The sequence below is a fragment of the Anomaloglossus baeobatrachus genome, chromosome 5 (genome assembly GCF_048569485.1).
Source record: "Anomaloglossus baeobatrachus isolate aAnoBae1 chromosome 5, aAnoBae1.hap1, whole genome shotgun sequence".
NCBI lineage: Eukaryota > Metazoa > Chordata > Amphibia > Anura > Aromobatidae > Anomaloglossus > Anomaloglossus baeobatrachus.
In genome coordinates, this window is record NC_134357.1 from 545,460,030 (window position 1) to 545,481,075 (window position 21,046).

General features: G+C 47.1%; 1 protein-coding gene across 2 annotated transcripts in view; it reads right to left on the reverse strand.

The window, feature by feature from the left end:
• Positions 1–21,046, reverse strand: part of LOC142312232 (uncharacterized) — a 92,691-nt gene that overhangs the window by 21,556 nt on the left and 50,089 nt on the right. Inside the window, exons 2-8 of one of the 2 annotated variants that reach the window (XM_075351142.1) lie at positions 11,703–11,857; positions 11,394–11,573; positions 11,159–11,311; positions 10,852–11,031; positions 10,646–10,769; positions 10,466–10,563; positions 10,178–10,268 (exon numbers count right to left, since the gene is read on the reverse strand). In XM_075351142.1, coding sequence (XP_075207257.1) covers positions 10,178–10,268; positions 10,466–10,563; positions 10,646–10,769; positions 10,852–11,031; positions 11,159–11,311; positions 11,394–11,573; positions 11,703–11,857 — 981 coding nt within the window. The remainder of the gene's footprint in view (positions 1–10,177; positions 10,269–10,465; positions 10,564–10,645; positions 10,770–10,851; positions 11,032–11,158; positions 11,312–11,393; positions 11,574–11,702; positions 11,858–21,046) is intronic. The other variant, XM_075351143.1, reaches the window with a different exon arrangement.

The window sequence follows — 21,046 nt, forward strand, 5'->3', positions numbered from 1 at the left end:
AACACACAACAAAGTTACTCCACATGAATGCAAGCACTCAGGATCTGTAGGAAGTTACAGCTTTCACTAGGATAGACCAGAAAGGAATGAGAAAGGAATTTAAGACCACAAGGAAGTGCTGATGAAAACAGCTGAAAGGGTGAGGAACTCCACAGGATCCTAAAAGCAAAGGGATATACCCCCGCAGAGGAGATACCTAAGATACCATATACACAAAGCAGGAATAATAGAAGATCAGGGAACAGTTTGTGCAGCCAAATGCTACGACACGCTATAAGCTGGACACCACAGGACTGTGTCACCCATGACTGTTCCCTTGTATTTTGATACAGCCAAGATAACACACACAGCTGGGGGCTGCAGCCCACAGCTGCCTGCTTTATCTGCGCTGGTTATCGAAATACGGGGAACCCTACGGCATGTTTTCCAATTATTCATTTTTACACTCCGCTTTAGGGACCCTGACATCTAGTGTGACTGCAGCCACAGACACTGGCACAGAGGGTGGGCAGGGGAAGCAGTGAATAGTCACAATCTACTATAATGAGCAGACCAGAAAGCAGTGTGACAGCCGCACGGGAACTCGGCAAGTATAATTGTCCTGGTTTAATACCCATTTTGCTTTCTTTTGCAGCCCCCTAGACCTTTCCAACACCATTTTATAACACTTAACTTTGGGTCCCTTAGGACTTATATGGGATTCTGCATCAGGGCAAAAGTTCAAGGTAAAGTCCGGTCCCAAACCGGACTTAAGTCCAGCCGAACCCGAACATTTCTAACAATAACATATCTAATCACATGATCAAACTCAACAGTCTTCTTCAGTAAAAAAAAATAAAAAATATTAAATAAGGTGGAACATCTGTGGAGTAATAATAGTATGTGGGTTGGTAGCTCTTGGCATAATAATTTCTGTCAGATGAATTTCTGGAAGAAATGTTCAAAAATGTAAAGAAAAAGGGGAAAAAAACAGCATCTGAGGTCAATAGTTCAATCAAAAACTAGGCTTTATTAATTTTTATAATAATAGAATAATAATTGAATAATAATATATTCCATAGAATATGAATTAAAATAATGTAGACAAAAGTCTATGCGTTTCAAGTGGATAATGATTAAGTGCGGTTTATCCACTTGAAACGCGTAGATGTTTGTCTACATTGTTTTAACTCATATTTTATGAACATTAATAAAGTCTAGTTTTTTATTGAACTATTGGCCGTGAACGATGGACTTTTTTCCCCTTTTCTACAATTTTTCCCGGTAGCGGTTCAGGGCTTCTATGCACCCTCATCACCCCAAGCACCCGGTGAGCTGGTCTCTCTCTTTCATTTGCATTTCTTTAAATAGTGCAGAGCTGATGTGTCTTAAATTTAGATCTTAGGCATTTGGCAGAGACAACGGAGACCTTTTTTGAAAGACGACCAGTGAGTTGCAGACTCACATTAGTGAGGTATGCTGATTCCACCACAATCAAACATATCATATAGAATAAACCTGTAAAAAAGAACGAAGAATAAAAAGTTACATCTCTAACAAGAATGTATGTTCGGGGGAAGAACTCCAACACCAAACCGGAATTGCACTAATTTGTAATGGACCCTTAGATCACATAAGGCTAAGTTCACACTTCCGTTGTTTTGCATCAGTCACAATCCGTAGCCTTGAGGAATTACGGTATCCTGCAAAATATTTTGCAGGAATCCTGTTTTTCCCCATAGGCTTCTATTAGTGACGGAGTGTGACTGATGATGCTGCGTTGCATCCGCTGCGTCGCGGTCAGTCGTTTTTTAACTGACTGCCGGGCAGGAGCAACGCAGCATGTAACGTTTATTGAGCAGCGCGATCCGTAGGATTTCGCTGCGCATGCGCTCTCTGGCTCCCCGCCCCCGTAACCAGGATAAACATCGGGTGACCAAGCAATGCGCTTTGGTTAGTTACACGATATTTACAGTGGTTACGGGTGCAGGGAGCCCGCGCTAAGCTGGTATCCAAGATAAATATCGGGTAACCAAGCAAAAAGTGGTTTGCTTTTACCCGATAGTTACCCTGGATACAGTGCGCAAGGAGGCCGACACTTCACCACTCGGCTCCGCTCCCTCCCGCACTCCGCATGTATACACGCATGTAGACACACACATACATACACACACACACACACACACATACATACACACACACTCACTCACCTGTCCCCAGCCATGCAGACCGCGGCACTGACGTCCTCAGCTCCGCCCCCTGAACTCCGCCCCCCCGAACTCCGCCCCCCGCACACAACGGAGTCCGACAAAGAAATTCTTTTCTTTGTCACCGTTGTCATCCGTTGTACAACGCATCAGTCACATGCGTCAAGCAACGCATGTGACTGATGCAAAACAACGGAAGTGTGAATTTAGCCTAAGAGTTCTGACTAGAAAAGTACAGAAAGTATTACCATATTTTTCGGACTATAAGACGAACCGGACCATAAGATGCACCCTGGTTTTAGAGGATGAAAATAAAATTTTAAGCAAAAAGTGTTTTTCATGACACACTGTTATGGGGCGAGGATCTGCTGCTGACGCAGTTATGGGGGTAATGTCCCCAAATTCTCTACTAAAGGTAACCCATCCTAGTAATGATTCTCCTGCCTTGTATATGATCCCCATCCTTGTATATATGTCCGTCATCCTGGTAAAGCCTCCATCCTGATAAATAACCGCATCCTGATATCTACCCCTATCCTGCTATATACCCCAAACGTGCTATATACCCCCATCTTGCTATATACTCCCATCCTGCTAAATACCCCCATCCTACTAAAAAACCCCATCCTGATAAATACCCCCATCCTGCTATATACCCCCATCCTGCTATATACCCCCATCCTGGTATACGGCCTGCATCCTGTGGCACACAAAAAAATAACATTTATACTCACCTTTCCTCACTCCAACAGCATTACTCATCTTCTTGTCTGTGTCAGCAGCAGCGCCGCTGACCTGTGGTGCCGGTCACGGTTCCCTCTAGCATCGCTATGTCCTCCTGGCTGCCGCCCGCTGATGTGTGTGAGCCGTGCGCACAGCGATGACGTCATCGCTGTGTTCACTGCTCTCTATACAGATCAGTGGGCCGGCAGACAGGAGGACATAGCGATGCTGCAGGGAACGGTGACCGGTGAATATACCATACTTATTCACTGCCCCAACGCTGATGACGATGTGCAGGAGCAGTGAATTTAGCCACACATGATTACTCCAGGCTGTAGTTGCCAGGGGTGATCACGCAGGCAGGCTGCTAAGTGTGCGCGAGTATGCATGCATATGAAATGAGTGGGCCCACAAAGTGCATCTTATAGTCCGAAAAGAAGGGAATTTTGTTTACTTACCGTAAATTCCTTTTCTTCTAGCTCCAATTGGGAGACCCAGACAATTGGGTGTATAGCTACTGCCTCCGGAGGCCACACAAAGTATTACACTTAAAAGTGTAAAGCCCCTCCCCTTCTGCCTATACACCCCCCGTGGGATCACGGGCTCCTCAGTTTTAGTGCAAAAGCAAGAAGGAGGAAAGCCAATAACTGGTTTAAAAACAAATTCGATCCGAAGAAACATCGGAGAACTGAAACCATTCAACATGAACAACATGTGTACCCGAAAAAACAAAAATCCCTAAGAAAACAGGGCGGGTGCTGGGTCTCCCAATTGGAGCTAGAAGAAAAGGAATTTACGGTAAGTAAACAAAATTCCCTTCTTCTTTGTCGCTCCTAATTGGGAGACCCAGACAATTGGGACGTCCAAAAGCAGTCCCTGGGTGGGTAAAATAACACCTCGTGATAGGGCCGTAAAACAGCCCTTTCCTACAGGTGGGCAACCGCCGCCTGAAGGACTTGTCTACCTAGGCTGGCGTCCGCCGAAGCGTAGGTATGCACCTGATAATGCTTGGTAAAAGTGTGCAGACTCGACCAGGTAGCCGCCTGGCACACCTGCTGAGCCGTAGCCTGGTGCCGTAATGCCCAGGACGCACCCACGGCTCTGGTAGAATGGGCCTTCAGCCCTGAGGGAACCGGAAGCCCAGCAGAACGGTAGGCTTCAAGAATTGGTTCCTTGATCCACTGAGCCAGGGTGGATTTGGAAGCTTGCGACCCTTTACGCCGACCAGCGACAAGGACAAAGAGTGCATCCGAGCGGCGCAGAGGCGCCGTGCGGGAAATGTAGATTCTGAGTGCTCTTACCAGATCCAACAAATGCAAATCCTTTTCACATTGATGAACTGGATGAGGACACAAAGAAGGTAAGGAGATATCCTGATTGAGATGAAAGGGGGATACCACCTTAGGGAGAAACTCCGGAATCGGGCGCAGAACCACCTTGTCCTGGTGAAACACCAGGAAGGGAGATTTGCATGACAGCGCTGCTAGCTCGGACACTCTCCGAAGAGACGTGACCGCTACTAGAAAGGCCACTTTCTGTGAAAGGCGAGAAAGGGAAACATCCCTCATAGGCTCGAAAGGCGGCTTCTGGAGAGCAATTAGAACCCTGTTCAGATCCCAGGGCTCTAACGGCCGCTTGTAAGGAGGGACGATATGACAAACCCCTTGCAGGAACGTGCGTACCTGAGGAAGTCGTGCTAGGCGTTTCTGAAAAAATACAGATAGCGCTGAGACTTGTCCTTTAAGGGAGCCGAGCGACAAACCTTTTTCCAAACCGGATTGTAGGAAGGAAAGAAGAGTAGGCAATGCAAATGGCCAGGGAGAAACTCCCTGAGCAGAGCACCAAGATAAGAATATCTTCCACGTCCTGTGGTAGATCTTGGCGGAGGATGGTTTTCTAGCCTGTCTCATGGTGGCAATGACCTCTTGAGATAATCCTGAAGACGCTAGGATCCAGGACTCAATGGCCACACAGTCAGGTTCAGGGCCGCAGAATTCAGATGGAAAAACGGCCCTTGAGACAACAAGTCTGGTCGGTCTGGTAGTGCCCACGGTTGGCCTACCGTGAGGTGCCACAGATCCGGGTACCACGACCTCCTCGGCCAGTCTGGAGCGACGAGGATGGCGCGGCGGCAGTCGGACCTGATCTTGCGCAGCACTCTGGGCAACAGTGCCAGAGGTGGGAACACATAAGGCAGCCGGAACTGCGACCAATCTTGAACTAAGGCGTCCGCCGCCAGAGCTCGGTGATCGTGAGACCGTGCCATGAAAGCCGGGACCTTGTTGTTGTGCCGGGACGCCATTAGGTCGACGTCCGGCCTCCCCTAGCGGCGACAGATCTCCTGAAACACATCCGGGTGAAGAGACCATTCCCCTGCGTCCATACCCTGGCGACTGAGGAAGTCTGCTTCCCAGTTTTCCACGCCTGGGATGTGAACTGCGGATATGGTGGATGCCGTGTCTTCCACCCACGTCAGAATCCGCCGGACTTCCTGGAAGGCTTGCCGACTGCGTGTTCCTCCTTGGTGGTTGATGTATGCCACCGCTGTGGAGTTGTCCGACTGAATTCGGATCTGCTTGCCTTCCAGCCACTGCTGGAAGGCTTGTAGGGCAAGATACACTGCTCTGATTTCCAGAACATTGATCTGAAGGGTGGACTCTTGCTGAGTCCACATACCTTGAGCCCTGTGGTGGAGAAAAACCGCTCCCCACCCTGATAGACTCGCGTCTGTCGTGACCACCGCCCAGGATGGGGGTAGGAAGGACTTTCCTTTTGACAATGAGGTGGGAAGAAGCCACCACCGAAGAGATTCCTTGGCCGCCTGAGAAAGGGAGACGTTCCTGTCGAGGGACGTCGACTTCCCGTCCCATTGGCGGAGAATGTCCCATTGTAGTGGACGCAGATGAAACTGCGCGAAAGGGACTGCCTCCATTGTTGCTACCATCTTCCCTAGGAAGTGCATGAGGCGTCTCAAGGGGTGTGACTGGCCTAGAAGAAGAGATTGCACCCCTGTCTGTAGTGAACGCTGTTTGTCCAGCGGAAGCTTCACTATCGCTGGGAGAGTATGAAACTCCATGCCAAGATATGTTAGCGATTGGGTCGGGGTCAGATTTGACTTTGAAAAGTTGATGATCCACCCGAAACTCTGGAGAGTCTCCAGCGCAACGTTCAGGCTGTGTTGGCATGCCTCTTGAGAGGGTGCCTTGACAAGTAGATCGTCCAAATACGGGATCACAGAGTGACCTTGAGAGTGCAGGACTGCTACTACTGCTGCCATGACCTTGGTGAAGACCCGTGGGGCTGTCGCCAGCCCGAAAGGCAGAGCTACGAACTGAAGGTGTTCGTCTCCTATAACGAAGCGTAGAAAACGCTGGTGCTCTGGAGCAATCGGCACGTGGAGATAAGCATCCTTGATGTCTATTGATGCTAGGAAATCTCCTTGAGACATTGAGGCGATGACGGAGCGGAGGGATTCCATCCGGAACCGCCTGGTTTTCACGTGCTTGTTGAGCAGTTTTAGATCCAGAACGGGACGGAAAGACCCGTCCTTTTTTGGCACCACAAACAAATTGGAGTAAAAACCGTGACCTTGCTCCTGAAGAGGAACAGGGGTCACCACTCCTTCTGCCTTTAGAGTGCACACCGCTTGCAGAAGAGCATCGGCTCGGTCGGGAGGTGGAGAAGTTCTGAAGAATCGAGTTGGAGGACGAGAACTGAACTCTATCCTGTACCCGTGAGACAGAATGTCTCTCACCCAACGGTCTTTGACCTGTGGCAGCCAAATGTCGCCAAAGCGGGAGAGCCTGCCACCGACCGAGGATGCGGAGAGAGGAGGCCGAAAGTCATGAGGAAGCCGGCTTGGTAGCGGGTCTTCCGGCTGTCTTTTTTGGGCGTGACTGAGCCCGCCAAGAATCTGAGCTCCTCTGATCCTTTTGAGTCCTTTTGGACGAGGAGAATTGGGACCTGCCCGAGCCTCGAAAGGACCGAAACCCCGACTGTCCCCTCCTCTGTTGGGGTTTGTTTTGTCTGGGCTGAGGTAAGGATGAATCCTTACCCTTGGACTGTTTAATGATTTCATCCAAACGCTCACCAAACAGTCGGTCACCAGAAAATGGCAAACTGGTTAAGCACTTTTTGGAAGCAGAATCTGCCTTCCATTCCCTTAACCACAAGGCTCTGCGTAAATCCACGGAGTTGGCGGACGCCACTGCCGTACGGCTCGTAGAGTCCAGGACAGCATTAATCGCGTAAGACGCAAATGCAGACATTTGAGAGGTTAAGGATGCCACCTGCGGAACAGATGTACGTGTGACCGTGTCAATCTGTGTAAGACCAGCTGAAATAGCTTGAAGTGCCCATACGGCTGCGAATGCTGGAGCAAACGACGCGCCGATAGCTTCATAGATGGATTTCAACCAGAGCTCCATCTGTCTGTCAGTGGCATCTTTAAGTGCAGCCCCATCTTCCACTGCAACTATGGATCTAGCCGCAAGCCTGGAGATTGGAGGATCCACCTTGGGACACTGGGTCCAGCCCTTGACCACGTCAGGGGGAAAGGGATAACGTGTATCCTTAAGCCGTTTGGAGAAACGCTTATCTGGATAAGCGTGGTGTTTCTGGACTGCCTCTCTAAAGTCAGAGTGGTCCAGAAAAGTACTTAATTTACGCTTGGGATACCTGAAATGGAATTTCTCCTGCTGTGAAGCTGACTCCTCCACTGGAGGAGCTGGGGGAGAAATATCCAACATTCTATTGATGGACGCTATAAGATCATTCACTATGGCGTCACCATCAGGAGTATCCAGATTGAGAGCGGTCTCAGGATCAGAATCCTGATCAGCTACCTCCGCCTCATCATACAGAGAGTCCTCCTGCTGGGACCCTGACCAGTGTGATGAAGTCGAGGGCCGCTCATAGCGAGCTCGCTTAGGCTGTCTGGGACTGTCGTCCGTGTCAGAGCCTTCACCCTGGGATGCATGGGACACCCCCGGAGCCCGGAGCTGTTCCAACTGAGGGGGACCAGGGAGCAATGATTCAACAGTGCCCATGGTCTGAGTTACTGGTCTAGACTGCAAAGTTTCTAGAATTTTAGTCATAGTCACAGACAATCTATCAGCAAAAACTGCAAACTCCGTCCCCGTCACCTGGACAGTATTCACAGGTGGTTCTCCCTGGGTCACCTCTAGCAGAGGCCCCGGGCGAGCAAGTGCCACAGGGCCCGAGCACTGCACACAATGGGGGTCAGTGGAACCTGCCGGTAGAGTAGCCTCACATGCGGTACAAGCAGCATAGAAAGCCTGTGCCTTGGCACCCTTGCTTTTTGCGGATGACATGCTGTTGTCTCCTCTGAGCAATCTAGGAGGGTATATAGCCAAGAATCACCAGCGACCGTACAGTGCAATGTATAGCATGCAAGCATAAAAATACAAATGTACACTTCGGCACTAGTGGGGTCAGCACCAGAGGTGCCTCTTACCGCCCGCTCAAACGCGGGTGTGTGGTCGCCAGAATCCCGTGTCTGGGTCTCCCAGAACTTGTCTCCCCTCTCCAGCTCAGACTGCACACAGGAATGGCTGCCGGCGTTCTGTGAAGAGGGGCGGACCGTGGGCGTGCCTCAGACAAAGTGCGGGAAACTGGCGTCCCACTGTGCCCAGTCTGAGGGCTGGAGTATGTAAAGTAGACTCCAGCCCTCGGCGCTGACGTTCTGTACAGCGTCCCGCCCTTCCCCTGACTGGCAGGCCTGGGGGCGGAAACGAAACGAAACTAGGCCGCAAAAGCCGGGGACTCGAGTAATAAGCGCGGTCGTCATATATGCACGGCCAGCGCGGAAGTCCCCGGCGCACCACAAGTCCCAGCCGCGCCGCAGCGTAAAACTGACAGCAGCGGCCGGCGCGGCAGTTCCCAATACATTGACTCACTCAGCAGAGCTGTAGTTAGTAATGGCACAAGCGCGCAGCGCTGTTGTCCCCGGCGCACTAACACACCCAGCAATGCTGTAGTGTGTCTGCGCGCGGTCTGTACGGGGACACAGAGTACCTTGACGTAGCAGGGCCCTGTCCCTGACGATACTCAGCTCCATATCCAGCAGAATCCCAGGGGCTGTGGATGGAGCACGGTCTCAGTGCCTGGAGACCGGTAAAATCCCACTTCACCCAGAGCCCTAAGGGGGATGGGGAAGGAAGCAGCATGTGGGCTCCAGCCTCCGTACCCGCAATGGGTACCTCAACCTTAACAAACACCGCCGACAAAAGTGGGGTGAGAAGGGAGCATGCTGGGGGCCCTAGTATGGGCCCTCTTTTCTTCCATCCGACATAGTCAGCAGCTGCTGCTGACTAAACAGTGGAGCTATGCGTGGATGTCTGACCTCCTTCGCACAAAGCATGAAAACTGAGGAGCCCGTGATCCCACGGGGGGTGTATAGGCAGAAGGGGAGGGGCTTTACACTTTTAAGTGTAATACTTTGTGTGGCCTCCGGAGGCAGTAGCTATACACCCAATTGTCTGGGTCTCCCAATTAGGAGCGACAAAGAAATACGGTAATGCTTTCTATTTCAGGAGCGATTGTGCAGCGATTTGAATTCCTTAGAAAAAAAATATAATGGAGTTTATGATGTGGAGTGATGCTATGAAACCAGGGCTCGAACCATGCACATGGATTTCATGAATTAATGTAGATGACAACCATAAACCATGCACAGCTTAGAGAGATATCATGGCACAGATGTCATTTTTTTATAAGTTTACCACAATTCTCTTTAACATTAAAGGGAAAAAAGGATAAAGGGAAAAAGTTAAATTGGGCAAGAAAGACTGGACCTGGTCTTGTAGGGAGCTTAAGAGCACATTCATCAGCACAGAACAGAGAGAAGGTAGATTCATCCAATAACATATAAGGATTCTAGGAAGGAAACAGCATCATCACCCTTTGCTTTCTCTTAGAGGGCCACCATATGAAAAATATTGTTCAAGTGATTTTCTAACTTGTCCGGACATTCTATTTACGTGGTCATTTGGTTTTGTAGATTACAGATCTGGTCAAGATTTTCTAAATCCAGGGGTTAGATTAATCCTCAGGGTTGTAAGCTCTATGGAAGAAGGGCTTTTAATATAATAAAAATAATTTGAACAATTCCAAATGAAAAAGAATGTTGTGGTCTAGAGGCAAAATCGTGATCACATGATTGTAATATGTCTGAACAACACCACCGATAAAGCAGCCACAGCCGATGACTGAGAAGAATCTGTGACTTCTCTGCAGTCACTACTCACCTGGGTAGTCATATGTAGGAATCTCCTCTTTACACCACTCATCACCCCTCACATATGTCTCTGTAGTATTATTATGGGTCAGATCTTCACCCTGAAACAAATATTGTAAAAGTCACACACAGATGGAGAAGTCACATCTATGATAAGCTCTAATCCTGCCATCTCCACCGCTCTCATTACACAAGTATAAAACATATAATACTGGTGGATAAAACAAGACTGAGCACAAGACCTTCACAGCCGTCTACACATCATAGGGAGATTTCATGGCACCTTCTCTCCATCTACCTGATGATCCTGAGGAACATTGGGATCTTCTTGTTTACAGTCCTGTGGGAGAAGAGGATGGGGACATCTCTCTGGTGTTGTCCTCTTACTGGATAGAACTGGAGGAGACACATACAGGGACTGAATTCATTCTTACATACAGATAATTATAGGCCGTGTGTATTTAGTCCTGTCTATTACCTGGTGATGTGTTGGGCTGGGGAACGGCCATCATGACGTCCTTGTACAGATCTTTGTGTCCTTCTAAATACTCCCACTCCTCCATGGAGAAATAGACAGCGCCATCCTGATACCTTATAGGAACCTGACACACACAATGATACCGTCATCCCCCGATCCCTTCATAACGTTACTGTATAATGTCCCAGCATTCCCAGCAGTGTCACCTCTCCAGTCAGCAGCTCAATCATCTTGTAGGTGAGTTCTAGAATCTTCGGCTCATTGATGTCCTCATGTATCGGGGGGTGAGGTGGAGGCCCCGTGATTGGGCTCAGGGGTCTTCCCCATCCCTCAGACACAAGGTCCTGACAGCACTCACTAGAGGTCTTCTTCACTACTGTGTAATCCTGGTTATGGAGAGACAGTAATAAATCTCACTACAGACATTTCCAGAGTCCTCACCTCTCCAGTTCTGTCCATCTGTTATTCCCATAGATAAGAATGAAGTAATGTGACATCATCAGAATCTCTCACCTCTCCAGTAAGCCGGAAGAGGATCTCTAGGTTGAGGTGTAATATCCTCTCCGCCATCTTGTCCCTGCTGTTGTACAGATTTTTGTGTCCTTCTAAATACTCCCACTCCTCCATAGAGAAATAGACAGTGACATCCTGACACCTTATAGGAACCTGACACATACAATGATACTGTCAACCCCCGATCCCTTCATAGTGTTACTGTATAATGTCCCAGCATTCCCAGCAGTGTCACCTCTCCAGTCAGCAGCTTAATCATCTTGTAGGTGAGCTCTAGTATCTTCTGGTCATTGATGTCTTCATGTATCGGGGGGTGAGGTGGAGGCCCTGATATTGGGCTCAGGGGTCTTTCCCATCCCTCAGACACAGGGTCCTGACAGCGATCACTAGAGGTCTTCTTCACTACTGTGTAATCCTGGTTATGGAGAGACACATTAATAAATCTCACTACAAACATTTCCAGAGTCCTCACCACTCCAGTTCTGTACATCTGTTATTCCCATAGATAAAAATGATGTAATGTGACCTCATCAGAATCTCTCACCTCTCCAATAAGCCGGAAGAGGATCTCTAGGGTGAGGTGTAATACCCTCTCCATCTTGTCCCTGTCCATATCCATATCCATCCTTGACTGGTCAATTAGGAAAATTCTCAAAATATAAAAAGAGTGCCACTGATAGGATCCGATACTGTAGAGACCTGAATAGGGAGAAGATGACGATGTAACATGACAAAGAATCCCGTGTAATAATACAATTACTGGAAATAATAAGGGGAAACATATGAGGAAATACAATATCTACACATTCTATTCCCTCTTGTCCCGTAAGCACTGGAACATAAGTTGAATTGCGGACTAAATCATCTCCATGCTCCCAATTACTGGCTTTGTTGGCCACTGCTCCGGCAACTGGTTGGTTGTAGGAATCAAAAGTTCATAAAGAATGACCAGAAATTGGTGGAGGACTAACATAGTGGTGACACATGTAGTGGGGAATCATTAATGTGTCACTAATGTTATTATTTTGTAATGTTAAAGTTTTAATTTTCCTGACATCTAGTAATAAAACCTATATATTTAAGACCACACATCAAAAAGAAAAAAATAGTCATGAGCCAACAGCTATGGAGAAATTAACAAAATCTTTATTTGGTAAGAAAGGCGTCATGCAACGCCCACCCCCAGATGAAGGCATGAAGCCATTTCAGCCAGAGAGGATACTTATTTATAGGTGTACGTTTCTACTTCCTAACATTGTTATTACAATTACCATTTATACTGCTATTTTCACCTTTTGGCCCTTGACTTCTTTTATCCAATAAAGATTTTGTTACACTCTGTATAATTGTGAGTAGTGATGAGCGAGTACTAAAATGCTTGTGTGCTTTGATACTTGAACCGAGCAGGATGGATGCTCGGATGGGCTTGATTCGACTAACAAGTATAAGGGAAGTCAATGGGAAACTCAAGCATTTTTCAGGAAGACCCTAACAAAAGGGTTGAGGGGAGGGCAGGAATACAAAAATGAAAAAACAAAATGGAAAGCTTTCCTAGTACAATGCTACTCAAATGCTGAAATAACTAATATAATGAAACCCTTTATAACAACAGAGTGGTATCTATTAGTAGACATTAGCGGTATGCTAGGGAAACTAAAAGTACTGGAATCACGGGCTAGTGGACTGGTTCCTGGGCCAATGTAAAGGAAGGAGAGTGAAGAGTCAGAAACTCCGTCCTGAGGAAAGGTGTTATGATTCAGTTCTATAATGTAAAGAAAAGGAGATAAATGCATGATATGGGGTGGGGGGGGGGGGCACTAGGGGAGTCTTGAAGGCTTAGTTATAATGTTGAGAAAATTGGAGAAATTGTTAATGAAGGAGGGACACAAATCCTATGTGGACAATGGAAGAATTTCCAAAAATTGGAAGGAAAAGGGACTCCAATGCACCGAGTATTAGACATAAAAAAGGGCCTCTTACACATTCTGTCAAAATTATTAGGTAGACTCATAAAGCCTTTGCATGGGATGCCAAAAATTAGGAGCAGACACGGAAATAGACACATAGCAGAGGGCCTCAGACTTTTTTTGCCCTTTTTTTTAAAAGAAGTATGACTCCTTGACTGATAAAGCCTATACATTTATTGCAAGGGCTGAAGGACAATTTCCCCTAGGGGGTATACACAACCTGGAACAATTAAAAGCGAGGGTTGCACCATGACTCTCTGAAAATTATGAGTGAGGGGCGACAGTTTACCCTGTTAAAATTTGTAACAGAGCCACCCGATGACCCTCTAAACATTTTAATAAAGTGCCACCTAATGAACCTCAAAAGGGAACATTTGAATCGCCTTTAGGTTCCGCTGCGATCAACCAGTAGGGTTGAGAAGTTTGGGACAATGCAGCTCTTGTTTATTTTGATACGAGTCAGCATTTCCAGTTGACAGGTGGATACGACTATCAGTTAATTATTCCCCCAGCAGCACTAAAAATCCTCTCTAACAAAACTCTAGCGGCAGGCCAGGCCAGCATCTTCATGGCATAGAGGGACAATTCATGCCATGTGCCCAGCTTTGATACCCAACAATTTTACAGCACAGAGAAATCAGGAAGGATGCTGCTGCGGTCGGCTTGGTAATCTTTCACCATCTTCAAAAACTTTCCCTCCTTCCGACTACCCCACGCATCAGGGCCTGAGCACTGGGTGGGTCTAATGAAACTGTCTCAGGCTAGAGATGAGCGAACCTCAGGCTCGGGGGTTCGGAAAATGACGTGAAAATCACGCTGGTGAGTATCGCGCTGTGCTGGTGTCGGGAGTGATGAGCAGCATTGTGAGCACTGTGGGAAGTGTGTGGTCGGCTCAAATTTGATTTACAGTCTGCGTTCTAAGATGTAATGTTCACGGAGAAATTTAAAAAAAACAAAAACAAAAAACACCACCCACCTCCGGAAGGGTTTTGCATTCAGCCCACAACAAAACACTTCCGGAGCGGTGTGGGTGGTGCTTTTTTTTATTTCTCCGTGAACATTACATCTTAGAACGCAGAATGTAAGTCAAATTTGAGCCGATCACACACTTCCCGCAGCGCGCACAATGCTGCGCACCACTCAGACATCAGCACAGCGCAATACTCACTAGGGTGATTTTCACGTCATTTTCCAAAGCCTGAGGTTCACTCATCTGTAGTCTGGGACAGTTTCATTAGACCCGCCCAGAGATTGAGTAACGAGCACATCCCGATGCTCGATTGATTTGATGCCAAAGTCTCCATGAACCTGTATGTTAGGTTTTGATTTTAGTTTTTTACGCTGGGTATGATTTTTCTCGCATTTAACCCTTAGGTTTTCCTATTTCACATAAAAAAAACACTAGAAAAAAACAAGTGTTAAAATGTTACAAAATGTTTGACTATGTTGTTAATAAAACGAAGTTAAAAAAAAATGTTACAAAATAAATTAGTACCAACAAAGCTTGAAATTCACCATGTAAGAAGCATGACACACATGATGTGTCTTTTAAGACAAATGCTAAATGTTTAAAATAAAAATGAAATTCTTTTATGCACCACATCGTACATGTAGATTGCAAGGATGTTATGGGCATGGCTGCAATGTGAATACTGCCAATTTAACTACAAGCCAAAAACAACCATGGCATCTAAAAAGGTTGGACTCTTTCCAGAATGGAGTGCTTATTACGTCGATCTTTTTGTATTTTATTAGAGATATGCTTGCTTGTCAGTTTATGGTCACTTGGATGTAAACAATTGGAAGGGGTATTGATGGTGGTAACAGGATGTCTTATTAGTTTGTCTCCATGAACTAATGTTATCAAGCATATAGTAGGATTCATTGTCCCGCACCTGGTGGGGGATTCTGCGTCCATGTTCCTCTCTGCAGGAGGCTTCCCTGATACACAATCCTGCAAACTAACCGAAGAAAACCCTCCTTCCTACTTAGACTTAAGCCTGTCACATATAGCAATGTCGTTAGCAAGATCGCTGAAACGTCACAGGTTTTGTGACGCAACAGCGACCTCGCTAGCGTTCTCGCTACGTGTGACACACAGCAGCGACCGCCCCCCACCCACCCCCCGCTGTGATATCGCTGATCATACCTGAACGTCCTGGTTCATTTTTTGATCGTTGGTGTCCCGCTGGGCAGCATGCATCGCTGTGTTTCACACCATAACAACAATGAGTGACCTCGTTGGCGACGCCTGGGTGGAAACACTACACCTCTATTGAGGTCTGAGTTGTCAGAATAGCTGCTGTTTGACAGGGTCCCAACAACCGCCGAGGTCATTATACGGATTGCTGTATCGTTGTTGCGTTGTTAATTAGATCTGCTTGTTTGCCAGCTCACTAGTGACCATGTAGCGATTTACCAGCGATCCTGACCAGGTCGTATCGTTGTCGGGATCGCTGTCGCTACAAGTAACGGGACCCTTACTGTTAAAATAATTTGCTTTATAAGTTTAATAATCATATATTTAATCATGCTTTAATTCTAATAGTGTGAGAGTGATTCAACTTATATAGTCACGAGTTTTAGAATCAGCATAAAATGTTTTTCACCGACTGTGATTTCGGTTGATAACTGCAAGTCTACTTTCTCTTGGAAAAAGCAGGACAATGTCAAATTCAAGTGACATCTGTGTGACTTCAGGGATATTTCCAAGTAACGCATATGTAAATGTCATCAGTTAAGGGAAATGTAATCAGATAACTGTCTACTCCTGTGTTTTCTCTTCACTATAAATACTCTGTATGTGTGTACATGCAAAAAAGTTGTGTCCAGCTCACCTGCTTAGTAGGAGACCCAAATGCAGTGGATATTGCAAGGAAGGAAGGTCGGCAAATCCTGGTAGTACAAGGAGATGAGTTTTTCCAGCAATTGGTCCACGCAAAATTTTTCTTAAAATCCAGTATTCTTTATTTAAGACATATTAAAAAGTCCATAACATGGTCAGGAAACCCATAGATGAGAGGTCTGGGGACCAGACCTGACAGGGCTGTTTGCTTGCGGCATGAGGGTGACTGACGTCTTAAGTTTCCTCCTTGCGAGCCCATCCGCCCTCTGCTTGGGAGGGGGGGGGTTTAGGGGGTGGGAGGGCCTGGGACTTCTCTGCGGCCCTTGGGCTGTGTGGTCGTTGTTTCCCCTTTTTATGTTATCTGCTCAGAAGTTCAAGTGTCACTTGTTTACTCGTTTGCCGGTGTTTTGTATATTATCATCATCCGTATTCTAGTGCTTATTGGTTACTTCTCTTACAGTTGTTCTCTTGCTATGCCTTAACATTTTCTCCCCCACATAGGTCGGGAACCCCTGCCCTGCCGGTCTGTGACGGTCATGCTCCCATGGTGCGCAACCGAGCCCCTTGAGTTAAGTGCAGAGGCTGTCCCTCTGCTTGTTTGTGTTTTCTTTGTTTTCTTACTCTTTGTTCCTTTTCAGCCTTCTCCTTCCTATGCTCGCTCTAGCCACGGGTACCTTCCGCTGAGGCCACTGTCTATTTGCAAGTGCAGAACCCTGGTTATATTATGAATGACAAACTTGAACATTGCTTCTTTCAACATGAAAGGTTTCAAAAAGGCACAGATCCTGTACCACCTCCAAAAGCGTAAGATATATTTAGCTTGTTTTCAAGAGACTTACTTTAAGACCAATCATTCCCCTATGATTAAAAATAAATATTACCCTACTTGTTTTTTCTCCAATAACCCATAGTCACGCTCAAAAGGGGGTAGCGATTGCAGTGCATAGATCTCTCCCCCACCAAATTTTGGATCTCAAAATAGATGAGGACGCTCGTTACATTATTCTGTCTCTGTCTTTGGGTAACCATATTTTTACGGTTATTAATGCGTACACTCCCAACCAAAATCAGGACCTGTTTGTCGCCAGCCTGGTGGATACTGCTTTACCTTTGGTGAGAGGTACGGTGCTTTTGTGTGGGGACTTGAATGTGACACTGGTTCCGGCACTGGATAATTCCAAAGGCCGATCCAGCCTTACACATTTATTAAGTGGATTAGGAAATCATTATTACATTCACAACTCTATGATGTGTGGTGAATACAACATCCCTCAGAGAGGGACTATAGTTTTTATTCACATCTGCAGGATTCGTAGAGCAGTCTAGACTACATCCTGGTTCAGCACGTTGCGCTGTCCTGGTTCTCACTTACGGGGATTGGAAATATCCTTTGGTCGGACCCCGCCCCGGTGTTTTGCTCCGTCCGCGTGCCCTCCATGAAGAGGTTGGTGGGGTCGTGGCGGCTGAATGAATCCCTGCTTTTGGACGAGCCTTGTGCATCAGATATACCTGCCTCTATTTCCAATTTTGTGGCAGATCATACATCGGACGCCACAGCACCCACTCTCAAGTGGGAGGCCCTCAAGTGCGTCCTGCGGGGAGTATTAATTAAACATGGCGCGAAGATTAAAAGAGAGAGAGCCCAGGCCATAAAAGAAGCCCTGCAGAAGGTCACAAATTTAGAACTTCTTCAAAAAAGGGCTCTGAGCGCTGCCACTCTGAGGACGCTTTTGGGGGCACGACTTTAGGTCAAGAAATTGATGGATTCAGCATACAGCCACATTATCCAACTAGGTAAAAGCCGATTCTACGAATTTGGGGACAAGGCAGGCAGAATATTAGCCAACGCGATACGGGCCAAAAAGGCGACATCTCTTATACCTTGTGTTAAACACTCACTGGACAAGTTGGTGCATACTACACCCGACATCGCGGATGCCTTCCATTACTATTATTCTAAGCTTTATAACCTGACCCCGCCTCCTGTGGACCCCATCGACGTACTGTATCCCCCCCTTCCCTTTTAAAAAATTGTCTAGAGCCGTAATTGAGGACTTGGAGGCCCTGTTTGGGTTGGAGGAACTCTTGCAGGTAATTCAGGACGTATCTACAAATAAGAGCCCCGGTCTGGATGGTCTGACGGCAAAATTATATAAAGCTTTTCCGGAACTTTTCACCCCTCTAATGTTGGAATCCTTTAATTCTCTTTCCAGGGTCACGTCCTTTCCGGCCAATTCCACGTTAGCACATATCATGGTCATCCCCAAGGCAGAGAAGGACCCGAACACATGTGGAAGCTATAGGCCAATTTCCTTACTTAAGGTGGACCTCAAATTTTACGCCAAACTTATTGTTAACAGATTGCATCCCCTCCAACCGGATCTGATACACCCGGACCAGGTGGGCTTTGTCCCTGGACGAGAAGCCAGGGACAACACCCTGAAAAGCCTGGACATCATCCATTTTGCCTATACTAAGGAGATGCCGCTCATGATACTGTCACTGGATGCCAAAAAGGCCTTTGACACAATATCGTGGGAGTCTCTCTCGCAAACCTTAAACCACATGGAGTTGGGTCCCAATCTTACTTCTAAAATATTGGCGCTCTATCGCTCACCGTCAGCCCGTATAAAAATGAATGGTACTCTGTCCGCCCCTTTACAATACGCAATGGGACCCGACAGGGGTGCCCCCTATCCCCCTTATTATATATTTTGGTGGTGGAGCATCTGATGGCTGCCCTTCGGGCTAGCTCGGACATTTGGGGAATGAAAATAGCGAATAATGAATATAAATGCTCGGCATTCGCCGACGACCTTCTGTTTTATCTTTCCAATCCTTTGGTTGGGCTCCCCGCTTTGATGTCCGAGTTGGAGCGATTTCAAAATTAATCTTGACAAATCAGAGGCTCCGAGTGTGACCTTGCCCCAGAATCAAGTTTCCTTGTTACAATCCAGTTTCCCCTTTAAGTGGCCCCGTAGTGATAGTATAGGCTATCTGGGCATTACTATACCATCTGACCTCTCCAGGCTATTCTTCCTTAATTTCCAACAATTTTATATCAGGCTGGAAAGGGATCTTGATGCGTGACATTGGGGGGTCTTGTACTGGTTTGGCAGGGTTGGTGCCCTTAGGATGACAGTCCTATCCAGATTGTTATATCTCCTGGAGACGGTGCAGGTTCATGTCCCTGCGTCATTTTGGCGCAAAGTCCAGCAACTATTTATCCAATTTGCCTGGTCCAAGGGCCGTCCAAGAATTCGGGACGCTGTTCTGACCCGCCCGAATCATGCGGGTGGTCTGGGGCTACCGGACTGTAGGAGATATCATCTTGCGGCAGCCAATGCAAGGGTTCATGACCTGTTGCATAGCAGAGGCTCCAAACTATGGGTGAGCATTGCTCACGATGCATGTACCTTGCCGGTACCGACCCTGCCTTGGACCTGGCTCTTGCTTAACAAGAACAAACTCACGGTTGTTTATAGTGTGAGGCAGACTTTGCGAACCCTGCATGCTCCTGGGGGGAAAGATACTTTGATCCAACCCCGTTGATGCCAATAACCGACAACCCAAGGTTCGCCCCTGGTGCGTCTACTGCCTTCTTCCTGGGTGGTACCAGACAGGCCCCTTTGCGCATGCTTCATGTAGCCCCACAGGGGACGGTTCTGCCACTCCCCTTAATCCTAGGGGACCGCGCGCAGAGGCCACGCTATCACTTTGAGCACACACAGCTTAAACACTTTCTCTCATCTAGCAGTCAGTTAACGAGTCAGCACAATCTATGTCACCTTTTGAAATCTTATGTACCTCGGGTCCCAGTCACGCCATTTCGAGCATTTATAAGTTATTGACCGTCAATGATTTTGTCTATCTTCCTCCCTTTTGCAGAGCTTGGGAGAATGAGCTTGGACAGGTGTTTTCTAGAGAACAATGCGACCGTTGTTTCCATCTATCCCACAAGTCAGCAACCGCAACCAGGTCCCAGGAGACAAGTTATCAAGTTGTTTCAAGGTATAGGGTCCCCACTTTGCTAAACGGGTGGTATTCGGGGGTTCCAGATGTGTGTTGGCAGTGCGGACATCAGGGAGGCACTATGACCCATATATGGTGGTCATGTACGGTCTTGGCAGCTTTTTGGGACAGGGTCTTAAGAGCAAGCCAGGAGATCTCGGGGGTGATGGTGCCCAGACGACCCGAGGCCGTTCTCTTATATATGTTCCCACTGCCTAAAAAATTATATAAAAAAACGTTGCTCAGGCACCTCCTTCAGGCAGCCAAGACCGTCATCCCTCGCCACTGGAAAACCACGGAGTCGCCATCTGTGGAGGAATGGATAAGCGAGGTAGACGTGATTTACCGGTTGGAAAGGATACCTGCCCAATCTCGTAATGATGTGGATGCCACTGCCTCGAAGTGGTTCCACTGGAAATCTTTCTTGTCCAGTCCCGGCTTCTGTACCGCAAGGTAGGATGTGATGCATTCACGTGTGTGCAGAGTGCTATCTTCCTGAGTGCTCTATGATTTTGCGTCTCGGTCCTATTGGGTAGGGGTCCCCGTGGCATCTCTCTCTCTTTCTCCTTTTTTCCCTCTTTCCTTCCTTTGTTCTCTTTTAAGTGATCACACTCTCTTGTGTTTTGGGAAATCAGGAAAAAAGTGTGACTCTGCGGTGTTAGGTTGGAGTCAAATGTACTATATGTGTGGTCACCGAAGTTGTAGGAGCTTGTTATTGAGTGACTACTGATTGATGTTATTAATGATATCATGATACTGTTTTCCCATTTTTGTATAACAATGTTTGGATTTGCTTCCTGAAAATCAATAAAATGTTAAAAATTGTTGCATTGTTAACCTACCTAGTTAATTAATACAATCCACAACCTCAGACCTTCTCAATGGTCTATTGGTCAAAAGGTTATTAAGCCTGACTAGAGTCACTGGTGGGGTAGAGTGGTACTATATTGTGGGGGGCATCTTATAGTATCAAAATATGTGTGGGGGGAATTTCGGTAAGATAAGAGCATGTGTGGGGAAAGTGTCAGTAAAGTGAGAACATTATAATATGTATGGGGGTGTTAT